We start from the raw sequence: 12,905 nt of genomic DNA on the forward strand, positions 1-12,905 counted from the left end.
TCCCTCTGGCACTCCTCCCCAATAGTTTATTGATTCTTCCCTCCCACTCACTGCTCCCCTCAGACCTTGCACACACAACACGTGACAGCTGATTGGTATCTGTTAATTAATGTGGCCTGGGGCCTCTTTTCTATTCAGTGGCCTGATAAGGGAAATTGGATGTCCAAGGGCTGCCAGGCCATTATCACCCTTTGCTTCCCCTGGCAACACAAACACAAAACATGGCGTAGTGATAAATAAATACCACAAACCCACCCTTTTGCCTTCCCTTCCCCAGCTGAGATAGTGCAGATAGAAAAAGAGAAGCCACAGTCAGTCAATATAGCAATCATCAGCTCTTTTGTTAATTGCTAACTTGATAACAAGAGAAATCAAATGATCATTATGGTGGCTGGCTACCTAGGCCATGATGGGGGCCAAGCACAGTGGGCAGGGAGGGATGGGGGATGAAGGAATCCTGCTGAGCCTAGCACACAGCCAGTCCTGCACCCAGACTAATGAACCTCCAAGTGCCTTGGTGAGCCCTCAAACTTGGTAGGTGTCTGGGGAGAAAACTGGCAGCAGAGGCTGGTGAAGCATCACCCCCCACCAGCTGAGGGATGCCTGGCTGTCACATTCTTTCACAGCCCTGGAAACTTACAGATGCAAGAGACTGCCAAAAGCCCAGTCCCTGCCTGTCGGAGAGCAGGAGCTACCTAGATGGGACCAGCACACCATACTTGGCATCCCAGTCTGTAATGCGTGTTGCACAGTGCTCATCTCTCAGGATCTTTCCTGGTCTGGCCTTCAAGAGTACGTAGTACAGAGAACCAGCTTTCCTTCCCATGCATTTTTGTATCTGTCAAGTCAGGTAGTGCCTCTGTGTCTCAACCTCTCCAGTTTCTCAAGTGGGCTCTGGGGCTGTCAGGTCTATCTTCAGATGGTGATTATTCTTTCTGTATGAAAGAAGAATGAATTGGTTCACTGCTGGGCTCTGGTTTTGTTGCTGCTGGGTTTGGCAGTGATTTAGGTACTCGTATTTTTGACACTGGGTAGGTGTGTTGGCTGTGAGGTACAGAAAGCTGACGGTGTGAAGGTCAGGCAGTGTTGAGGAATAGAAGAAGATTCTGCTCAGAAAAGTGTTCAGCTTTTGAATAAATTTGGGTGCTCTGTTGTGGCAGGACCTTTTCCCATGTTGGACAAAATGGGAGAGCGTGGTATGCTTGTAATTCAGACCTGTGTCGTTCCCTCCTGTTCTGTTAGAAGCCATCTTTTCTGTAGCTCTTCTCTGCTCTTTGATGAGCTGGGGCAAACTAAATAGGCTGCAGTACAAAACTACAGAGGAACAGTGAGCAGGCTGATGTGGTACAAAATAGTTGCTGCTAGAGAAGCAGCAGAGACCATTGAAAAGGTGTTACCATTAACCTTGAGTTGCCATAAACGCAATCAGAGCATCAGAACTCCTGTTTTGAAGCTGGGGGGGGGGTCACTTAAGTAAGCTTTTTTTTTTCATTTTGAAAGCAGCAGAATGCTTGGGGTGAATGCCAGAGACACGAAGGAGCCCAGGCTCCGAGAGGCTTTGCTGCACATCCGTTTGACCCTGCTTCTCTTCTGCCCTGTCAGGGTTCTCCAACCTCTCCCTTGGAGACCAGATGAGCCTCCTGCAGAGCGCCTGGATGGAAATCCTCATCCTGGGCATTGTGTACCGTTCCCTGCCCTATGAGGACAAGCTCGTCTATGCTGAGGACTACATCATGGATGAAGAACACTCTCGTCTGACAGGGCTGCTGGAGCTCTACCTGGCCATCCTCCAGCTGGTGCGCCGCTACAAGAAGCTCAAGGTGGAAAAGGAGGAGTTTGTCACGCTCAAAGCTCTGGCCCTCGCCAACTCAGGTACAGCCCTGACCCAGCCAGACTCATAATCAGGGGGTCAAAGCCATGTTGTTATCTGGCCTGCAAGAATAAAGCCTACTGCCCAAGAGTCTGCTCTGCCTGTGGCATGCAACATCCTCAAAGCTCCTCTCTGTCCACAGAGCAGGATGTAAGCTGGAGAGCAGGGAGAAATGAGACTTTCTGCTGCTAGGCTGTGTATTAGGGAGTGAAACCAAGCAGGGATGAGCCAGCTGCTGGTTTCTAGCAGTAAAAGAAAGACTGTGGGGCCCTTATGCACTGGCAAGCTGACTCCAGTGCCTTGAGTTTAGAAAAAGCACCTTAGTGCTGTTGGTTAGTTACAGCAAACAGGGAAAGCCTCATCCCAATTTCAGACACCACAAAAACTGTGGTTGAGGCTGCCTGGTCATGTCCTGGAGATGATCACTGACTCAGGCACCGAGTCTCCCTTTAACCGGGAGACAGCATGGATCTGGATGGTAGAGAGTAAGAGTGCTGACAGAAGCCTGATGTTTGTTCTGTTTCTTCTTGTGAAGGGGATGAGAAAGGCCAGGGCCCACAAGCTGGTGCACCCCAGCTCAGCTTGGGAAGGGCTGGAGCCCTCGTTGGCTCAGGGTGTGGGAGATACAGGAAGCGCTGAATGCTGCACTGGTGTTGCACAAAAGCTTGACTCCCTTCCCAGAGGAAAACTGCTAAAGCTACTGTGTGAGGGCTCCCTCTACATCCCTTGAGTCTCACTGTCTCACTTCAGACCTCCTTGCCGAACTGCATTGTGTAGGTCACAGAATTCACCCTTGCAGCCCAGCAGTGAGTCCAATACCTGTATTTGGCTAAAGCCACCTTCCAGAAAGACATACTGTGTGAAGCTGAAGAGATAAAATAAAACAGGGAGAACCTATATCTTTCATCTTAGCTGATGAGTAATTAATTGTTCTCTCAGCTTTAAAAATTTTAAGCAGCACCATATCCTTAACATCAGTTTGTCTGGGTTCAGCCTCCAGACACTGGCCTTGTTGAGTGGTGCCTATGACCCCAGTTCTTTTTACACCAACAATTAAACACAGTCGAGTTCCTGTTACATAGTTGCATTCCTTGGGTATAGATATATAAAAGTGTCAGCAAGCGATCACCCAGAGTGCAGTGAGGCTGCCCTGTCCTCAGCATTGTACGTCCCTCCCTTCCTCGATGTCATCCATCCTTCTCCGTAGCAGCAGTGTAAAAGAAAAGAAGAAATTACTTACAGTTCATTGATAAAAATGTTTAGTAGCATCTGGTTTTTTTACTGATCCCTGTGGATCACTAGAAAACTCCTCTTTCAAGGATGATTCACCACCGATAGCTACTTTGAGATCTGTCATCTAGCCAGTTACTAATCAATTGAAAGTGTGCTTTATTGATACTGCATAGTGCTAATTTTTTAATGAGAATGTCCTGTAGTGCTAAGCCAAGTGCCTTATAAAAGCCTAAGTCTATTATATCCATGCAGTTAACTTTATCAACCAAACTTGTAATCTCATCAGAGAACAAAATTGGGTTTGTTTGACAAGACCTCTATTCCGAAGATTCGTGTTTACTGGCAGTAGAATCATAGAATCACAAAATCATTTAGGTTGGAAGGACCTTTAAGATCGAGTCCAACTGTTAACCCAGCACTGCCACGTCCACCGTGTCCCAAAGCACCACATCTACATGCCTTTTAAATAGAATCTTACGAGTCTTATTTGAACATCACTTTTTTGGGTTTAAGGAGTTTTTTCCTTTATTTGGCCCTGGTTCACAACAGGCTAGCAAGGAAATTATCAGATAAGACCTAGGAAAGTATGTGCATCATTAGAACTTTTCCAGTCATCTTGAATTTCTCAAAAATACCAAGACTTGATAATCATTAAGCTGCCCTAGATGAGTCTCACACAGCAATTCTAGAACTCTTAAAGCCAAGTTATCCAGCCCTACTGATTTCGATGAAGTCTGTCCCTAACAGATGTCTAACATCTTGCATAAACAGCAGACTAAAAAGTCTTCATCATCTTCATCTAACACAGGTACATCATGCTTCTTTTCTCTAAACAGGGCAGAAATCCTCACTCAGGAGTTCTGTCTCCTCTGCACTGCTATTAACAGTTTAATCATCTCTGTGTGAAAAGAGACACACGCCCCCCATGGTCATTTTCCTTTCATTTCTTAAATATTTATAAAACTTCTTTATTGTCCTTAGCCCTCCTAGCCATGGGTTTTCCTCCAATGTCCTTCACTTCCCTTATCGATTTTCTACACTTCATAACTTCTGATTCATATAAATTGCTATCTAGTTCCCTTTTTCAATTTCTCATATATTGCTTTTTTAGCTCTAATTGCTGCCTTCACTTTGCCACTGAACCAGGGTGGGCAGATGGCCAAGGCTGGCCTCTCTTGACTGTGGGACGGTGACTTTTGGCGATGTAATCAACTCTTGTTAAAGAACCTGCCTCCTGTCTACCAGGAAGGTCACAGGATCGTACAGGGAGAAGGGCTACTCAGAGAGGCTGAAGAGCTAAGGTAGTGGTTGTGACAGACCTTACTCTCTGCAGGACTACACCAGGACACTTATCTGGCCCATGCTCAGAGCAGAGACTCTGCAGGACCTGAGCCTTGGTGCTGTCAAGTTTGTCACGGTGCGACAGAAGCACTCTCTGCTGCTGTTGCTCACTGTGCTTTCAGGGCTAAGCCTAGGGTAAGCCTTATGGGACGGTCTGTGTCAGGGTTGGAGAAGCACTGAGCAAAGACAAAGCAGAACAACCAACACTCATCAGCTGCTTTGGAGTTCTGCTTTCGGTACTCTGGAGGAAAGAAACCAGGGTAAATCGTCAGGAGGCAGAGGCCAAAGCATGTTGTCAAGACCTGGATGGGAAAAGCCGTTCTGACATCACTGGTTTCTCCTAGTGCAGCTAGAAGTGTGCAGCTATGGAGAGACAGAAGCCACAAAAATCCCACTTTGTTATTCATATTGAAACATCTGAAAGTAAATCACGAAATCTCATTTTTCATGTAATTCAAGCCTCTCACAACACACACATAAGGAAGCTAGAACAGGGCAAGTGTATTTTTCTGATGTGACCTTCACATTCAATCTCCACATTCTTTCAATGCAAGTTATTTTTCTTTGTGTATTTTTGATGTGGAGGAAACTTGCAGAGCCTGCCTGTATGTGTTTGCACACAAACAGCTGATTGCTGAAGGAATGCAGACTGCCTCCGGGCCAGACCTCGGCTCCCTTGGGTCAGAGACGGGTGTAAAGCTGGGATTAGCAGCTGTGCTGCCGGGGCCTGCTTTCTGCCTCAGCTCCCATACAGAGATATTCCTCAATTTCCCTTATCCCTGATGGGTGTAGTTGCTCATGCAGCCCAGCTTCTAGGGACTTTCTTCTGTGCATCCCTGTGTATAGTGACCCTTTGTTTCTAGGAATTAAAGCAGAAGTGGGAGCTTTGCTCACTCTGCACTAGAGGAGAAGCTGACAATAGGCCGACCTTGCCAGAGCTGTGGCTGATCTCTGAGTCCTCAGTGTAACACACCAAGGGCACACCTGCCAGGACTGGGAAAGATAATTCCAGCAGACTCTGTCTTTACTAAGTGCATTTTAGAGAGCTGAGAAATGAATTCTTAATGCCCAGGGCAGCGGGCAAGTCCCAACAATTATGATCACCCATTGTTTGACAGAGTAGGGGTACTGTAGACTTAACGTTTTACCCTTCAGAGCCAGCAGTCCCTTCTTAGGCATTCCTAGGTCCTCTTTCCTTCAGAATACAAACTGATCAACTTGTGTATTGAAGAGGCCTCCAGGTTAGCATATAGAACACATTCATTTCAGGCTGGCCAAACCTCATTTCCCCTTTTTTTTAGCGCTTTTTAGTGCTGAGATGGAGCAAACAAGGTGTGGATCTAGAGTAGCAAATTTGGTACTGATGGGTCCTGTGAGGTCCCTGCACCTCCTGCTCCTGACAGAAGCTGAAAGAAAAGAGTTAGAGGAAGAGGCATTGGCCTTGGTCCATTCTGATACCTGCCTGGTAGCCTGTGCCATCAGTGCTGGAGAAGGGCCCCTGACACAAAGCCCGACTTCTAGGCCAGCTGACCCTCAGGGACATGGTCAGGCAGCCTCCCTCCACCTCAGTGCTCTGACAGCTGTAAAAATTCATAGCTATTGATTTTGTAATTAACAGTTTATCAATGCCATCGACACCAGCTCACTGATGGATTGCAGGGAAATTAATCCTGCGATGTTATTTTATTTTTTGCAGTCAGCTGCCAATTTTGAGCTTCTTTCAGCAGAGTAGGGGGCTGGGTCACACTTTGATTTTTATTTTCAGTTTCTCCCCCTGTGTACATCTAGTTACATAGTGCTGTTAAGTCTGGTCACATTACAAAAGTCAGGTGGCAGAAGGATACAGTTTTAGGATTCTGTCTACTGTACAGCAGCATCAGTACCTGAAACCAGAGCACCCATTTTGACCTGGAGCGTGGCTCATTGCCACCTGCTGGGATCTGCAAACTGATAGGCTGTAACTACTTCTCCCCCTTGTGCCCCCAACCAGGATTAAAGGACATTAAACAGAAAGGCTGGAGGGCATTTCTTTCCAAGCTCCAGCTCTTGATACTTCTGGTCTCTAGAAGGACCTCTGCAACTTGCCAGAAAACAAATCCCACTTGCTTTTGGACGGTGCATAGAAATGTTCAGAGGTGCTACCTGACTGGGAGAAGTTGCCAGACTCACTTGGCAACATGCTTCTCCTCCCCTGCTTTTCAGAATCAACCTCTGTGGCTAGCTCAGGTCACTTTGATGACATACCAGCCCTCTTCTGAGCTTCTTGACCTGGGCTCTTAGATACAAAAAAGCAAATGCAGCAAGAACAATCCATCCTCAGGAGGCTTCTTGGAAATACAATCCTTCAATGTCCTCTAACTAGTGCATTCCTTCTAAACAGCTTCTTAAACAGCTTTCTTATAATATTTTCCCAACTGTTGTAATACTTCATAAATTGTGCATCATAAATAGCATTTACTGGACACTTATCTTAGGAAGTTCACAGGCTCTAATTTGTGTTCACTCTTTGTGGAGATGACACGTATTTCTAGAGAGATTTTGGCATTCCAACCGTCGCTCCTCCCCTCGCTGCTGTCACACTGAGGAACCCACGTCCTCACATTCATGTTGTATGTGTGCAGGCTGAGCCACAGCCCTGCCACACTGCAAAGCCCAGCCGCAGATGCACGTGTTCCTTGCCATAGTGTGCCTTTTCTGCTGCTTCTGGATTCATTGCCCTGTGGCAGGAATCTTTATCAATGGGTTCAATATCGATTAAAAGTCTCTGAACAATGAAGACAAGGCAACGGTGTCTCCAGCTCTGTCAGGGTTGTAGAAAAGAAGCAAGTTTCAGCAAGATGGAAAGGAGAAAAACCTTCAGTGACACTGTGCCTGCTTAGCAGCTTTAATCTAACCCTTCAGTTGCTTGGTGCTGCTTTCTGTCACCATGACTTACCCGCAAGTTCCGCAGCCTGTGTTCAACTCGGCCCTGGGCTGGGTCCCTACGGGCTCCCTTTGCCTCAGAGGATACCGAGGAGCTGTGCTGGCCTGGCAAACCCTGCCTGCTCCTCCCGCAGCTTGTGGGGCTCTAACCGGCTGCCTGAGGGCAGAGGCCATGCAGGAGGTGCCCCTTTCCCCAGGCAGGAAGCTCCCTGAGCAGCTGCTGCCAGTCTCTGAGAACAGGGCCATATGCACAAAGGTGGGGCTGGCAGCACCCCTGGGCACGCTGGTTGTGACCTCCTGGGGCTTTTCTGTCTTGCTGACACCCTGAGCAGCTGCACGCCAATTAGGCAGTTTAGACAGATGAAGAGCTATAGCAGTGTTAATTATTCTTAATGAGATTGCTCCCAAGCGGCAGCGCAGCAGCTGCTGCCCCTTGCAGGGTGACTCTCCCCATAAGGAGCATGGAGGGCAAGTGAGTGTGCAAGTCACAAAGGCCCTCGGATGACCCCTGGACAGTCTGGGGGGGAATCTTAAAATGGGCATCACACAGGGCACCCTGGCAACCTTACTGTCCCTGCACTGCCAGGGCCAACTCCTTGGGCTGATGCCAAAATTCACAGCAGCAAGGTGGGGTTTTTCCCTTTAAGAAAAAAACTACACACACACACACACACACACACACATATACACACATAAAAAACTTAACCAAACAAAAAATTCACCAAAAGAAAACCAAAACAGAAAAGAAAACAAAGGAAAGAAAGCATCTTTAGCCTAAGGACATAAAGGATTTCCTTCCTCGTGTCTGATCTGTCTGTTTGCTGTCTTTTCTCCCTCCCCCCCAGACTCTATGCACATAGAGGACATGGATGCAGTGCAGAAGCTCCAGGACCTTCTCCACGAAGCCCTGCAGGACTACGAGCTGAGTCAGCGCAATGAGGAGCCCCGGCGAGCAGGCAAGCTGCTCCTGACCTTGCCCCTCCTGCGGCAGACGGCCGCCAAAGCTGTGCAGCACTTCTACAGCATCAAACTGCAGGGCAAGGTTCCCATGCATAAACTCTTCCTAGAAATGCTAGAGGCAAAGGTCTGACAGCCCCAGCACCAGCCAGCAGTGGCCGGGCAACAAACTAGAAACAAAGATGCAGACAACGGAGCAATCCAAACAGCAGCAGCAGCAGCCACCGCCGGCTTTTATCTCCAGTCATTTATTATGGAAGAATTATTTAATGTGTCTCTGTCGGCGTGACTGCAGAATCTCGTGTACAGGAGGGGGGAAAACTCTTTTAATCAGTCACCTGTTTCTCTTTTTTTTTGTTTGTTTGTTTTCTCTGTGGGAAATACCAGAACATGCTCTTGCACTCGTGGAGGCGGCCGCTGGGGCACACTCCCCTGAGCAGTGATGCTCTCAGTGCTGCCCAGGCTGCCTGCTCCCCAGCTCCCTCCGCCACGGAGGGAGGGGGAGTGGGGACAGAAGCAGGAAGAGAGGAAGGATAGAGTCAGTATAAACTTTATGTGCTGGTGTTGCGAGGGGTCAGGTTAGAGAGGGAAGTGGCCAGGGTCCTTCTTTTTGTCTCCTTTCTGGCTCTAACCATAGAGCAGATGCTCCTTTGGAGAAGAGCACTGCTGGACCTCTCCTGATGGAAAGGCTGCTCCCAGGCTCCTCCAGCAACAGCTATCACTTGTACATACAGGCCCCACTTCTTCCTGGGAACGACGCTCCTCACTGTGTAAGATATTCTGCCACCTTGTACAGTGTGTCATTACACCTGCCTAGTCCCTCCCATGTATAATCCCCACAGGCCCCTGAAGAGATAGGATTATGTCCCTGAGAGAGTGCAAGTCTCTCTTCCTCGATGGCAAGAAAAAGAGGAGAGAGACTAGTGTTATGCTTCAGTGCTGGGTTGACTTGATAATCTCTGCATCCTCTCCTATGTGGTGCTAACTATACTTCTTCCACACTTCACACCCCATAGTGTATCAGACCTGCCTCTTCAGCTCAACTGAGTGCCGTTCCCCACTTGTTCCTTGTGGCAGAGAACACAAGTCTTTGTCTGCATGGTTACTGCCCAAGTATAAATACACCCCAAGTTAGGGCTTTCCTAGACTTCATTAAAGTGATAGCTCTTTGCCTCCACAGAGATTTAGGCTTATTGCCAAATGCCAGTTAGGAATCAAGGGCACTGCTTTTTGGAGGAGGCAGCTCTTGAGCTTGAGAGATTGCTTTTTTTGTGGCAGCCTAGGGAAATAAATTAGAGGGTGGCATGAAACCCCTGATATCCCAACTACTGTCTTCCCCTGCCTCATCCCATTATCCTCAACAGCTGGAAAAAAAAAAAGAAGCTAGCATAGATTATAGCTGGGACTAGTAAGAGGTTCTCCCACCGATGGGAAAGCAAATACCTGACCTTGAGGTGGTGGGAGAAGTGGGGGAATGTTTATTTATTCCTCTTATGTAACCAGGTTCCTGCTTGTCTCCAAGCCCTGGCTTAGATCTGCTGCCTAAGTCACAACTGCTGCATTCCCAGTAGCCAGAGGGGAATGTGAGCTACTGACAAAACTATCTGTTTCTGATATTTGCTTTTCTAGGTCACTTAGTTTTGAGACAATGTGGGCTGATGAAATCTGAATGTATTGTCTATTTTGTGGTCAGCGGCATGACAGGAGAGGTAAGAAAAAGCCCCTGATCTACATTTGAGACACTGTTAGCTCTACTGCTTCTGTTCCCCTCAAGCTTCCATCCCTTCCTGGCTACCCCAGGAGGGAGGTGGTGTGGCAGAGGAATAATTTGCCCCCAGCAGGAAGCCTTCCAAACCAGGGCTGTGGTGTGTGATCAGGGACACACTGGGTGCTTGTTTTCTGCTGGAATAGAATGAGTAACAGCAGCGCTGTCCGGGCTGCAGAGCAACACCCAGGCTAGCTCAGAGACTAGGGGCACCCACTGATGTTGACCTCTCAGCTCTTGTAGCCAGCCTGCTCCTGACACTTGGGTTAGTCCAGTTCCATCTCCTTTTGAGTTTTCCCTACACTACACAGTTGTAGCTGTTCTCGCTCACCTTGTTCTCGATAAAGGAATTCAGTCTCACTTCAGGCACATCAGTAAACCAACAGAGACCTAAGGGGCAGTAGGCACACAGGAGCTGAGACTGCTTCCATGTTCACAGTGGTAGCAATTACACAGTGGCCTCGTGCTTTGAGCAGATAGCTGTGCTTCTTTTCCCCATCTCCCTCCCAGAGTCAGTTGGGGAGAAAAGGAGAGGCTTTTTGTTGTGCTCATGATGGCTGTACCCATCTGTGACTGAGAGGGACCAAAGTGAAACACACGCCACCACTGCAGAGCCAGCTTGCCATGTGCTGCACCCTGGCAGCTCCTTCTGGCTGTGGCACAAATGCTGTCACAAATGTGCTGGGTTGTGCTGACTCCTCTAAGTTTGACTCACTTGACCGCTGTTGCTTCCCTACCGAGGCCCACCCAGCTCAGCCACAGCATGTTGTGTCCCAGCCTGCTGCACAAAGGAAGCTGTCCCAAAAGGAGCCGAAAAGGCCACTGCCTAGTTAGAGTAGGGCTATGATACCAAGGCAACTCCTGCCTCGGCAGAACAAAGTAAAGATACCAATTGCATTTTTTTTCCCAGGACCTTCTTTCTCCATTACAGCTGCATAACCCTGGAGCCCATCTGAGTATCCCCTATAGCTTGAAGATAACATGCCTGGAAATGTTTATGTTGCTTCTGAAATAAGATGAAATAACCAGACAGTAATTAGCATATATTAATCTCTTTAAGCAAGGAATGCAAACTCTTCCCCAGGAACCAGGACAGAAACACCAGTCTAGATTTAACCCTTAAAAGGCTTGTACCACCTTTTGTCGGGAACCAGGTCAGGTGTCTTGCAGAGCACTGCAGGAATCAGAAGCACCTCTTCCCACTTACCCTGCTCTGCTGTGCATCACTGGTACTATCGTGTTGCCACACCCAAGAAGCATGTCCAGCTATGCAGTGAGCTGGGCTCACCAAGAAAGAGAACATCTTAGTATATTCCCCTCAGTGCATTTTGAAGTAGGAAACAAGGTTTCAGCAGCTGCCAAGGTCTTTGAGTGCTCACAGTCTCTTACAAAAAGGGCTGGGGATGTGGAAGCTGAGACATGAGCTAGGAAATAGGTTCTGGGTGCTCTTTATGCCACTCATTTGTAATAACCAGGTCACAGAGTCAGCGCCATACAGCTGCTGTTCTGCATGGGGTAAAACATGATGGAGCTTGAGTCTTGGGACACAAACAGGCCCTACGACCTAAAGAAACGCAAAGCAAGTGTAGAGGTGTGTCAGTGACAGCGAGCATGAAGCCCACAGCCAGCACCTCTGGGAAAAGCAGCTCCAGCCTCTGACCTGCATGCGCCAATGACAGAAACCAGTGTCCATCAGCTGCTACGAAAGGCAGTTCTTCACAAGTGTTGAGCTCTTCTGGTTTGGGCACTTTCTTCTCTGGGAACAGTGGTGTCTGGCCTCTAATGCAACACAAATTTCACAGGGATCAATTAAAAGGAAAGGTAAAATATCACACAGGATTAGGTTTCTGGGGAAACTTGGGCATTACACCTCACAGTGAAACTGTGAACCTACAAGAAACTCCCCCACAACAATCAGAACCTTGCAGTATTGCTCATGCTAAGGGGGCATTATTGTTCTCTTTGTAAACTAAATCATCTTTTTTTTTTAAAAAAAACCTATTACAAATATATAAAATAAAATGTGCTGCACCAGAAACATGTAAGCAGCTATTAGAGGGAAAAGTCTTTGAGAAAGACCCTAGAATGTAACTTGTTGAGCTTTTATTACCACTTGGAGCTGAGAAAAAGAGCTTCCACTTTGTATCCACAAGCTGTAATCAATCATAGGGCCAAAGGCCGCTCTGTTGTTCTTGTGGCTGGGTTATGTGGAGAAGCCAGAGAGACAGAGGCTGTGAGAATGATGCAGGGAGTTATAGACAGTGAAATAAACAGTATCTACTTAACTATTATCTGCTCCTACAAATAAAAAAAAAAGAAAAAACCTGTTACATAAATTGTATTCTTGTGGTACAGGTCATTTCAAACAAAACAAGAAATAAAACAGAGAAATGGAAAAACTAACGCAGACAATGTTTCTTGTGTTGAGGAGCTGCTGCGTTCTGTCCTGGGGATGCACGTGGCCCCGTGGAAGGGGCCGAGGCAGGGGTTGGCTTGTGCCTGCTGCCAGAGGGGAGCCCCAGCCCCCTCACTTAGAAATGCTCTTTTGGTGGTTTCTTATCCCCAGCAAATATTCTCAGCAGGCTTCTGAGGTTTTTGTGAGATTTGCTTTGCTGAGGACCTGTTAGGCGCTGCTGACAGTCTCTGTTATGGACTGGTCTGTTTCCCCTGCTCACCCGTTTTCTCCCCACGTTCTGCATTTCACTGGTGTCAGGGATCAACATGCAGTAGTGATGAAAAAGCCTTGAAGTTGTTCCAGTGAAAAACAAATTCTCTAATCATAAAATAGCTCACTGGCTTAAACCCAACAGTGACATC

The 12,905-nt window shown here is 47.6% G+C and overlaps 1 protein-coding gene across 3 annotated transcripts in view; it reads left to right on the top strand.

The window, feature by feature from the left end:
• The window catches only part of ESRRB (estrogen related receptor beta), a 42,958-nt gene extending 30,492 nt beyond the window's left edge, over nucleotides 1-12,466 (top strand). For all 3 annotated transcript variants that reach the window (XM_010198220.2, XM_061997893.1, XM_061997892.1), the window contains 2 exons: nucleotides 1,603-1,872; nucleotides 8,212-12,466. In XM_010198220.2, the coding sequence (XP_010196522.2) occupies nucleotides 1,603-1,872; nucleotides 8,212-8,456 (515 nt within the window). In that variant the 3' untranslated portion in view covers nucleotides 8,457-12,466. The remainder of the gene's footprint in view (nucleotides 1-1,602; nucleotides 1,873-8,211) is intronic.
• The last annotated feature ends 439 nt before the right edge of the window (nucleotides 12,467-12,905 follow it).

This window comes from Colius striatus, chromosome 6 (assembly GCF_028858725.1).
Source record: "Colius striatus isolate bColStr4 chromosome 6, bColStr4.1.hap1, whole genome shotgun sequence".
Lineage (NCBI taxonomy): Eukaryota > Metazoa > Chordata > Aves > Coliiformes > Coliidae > Colius > Colius striatus.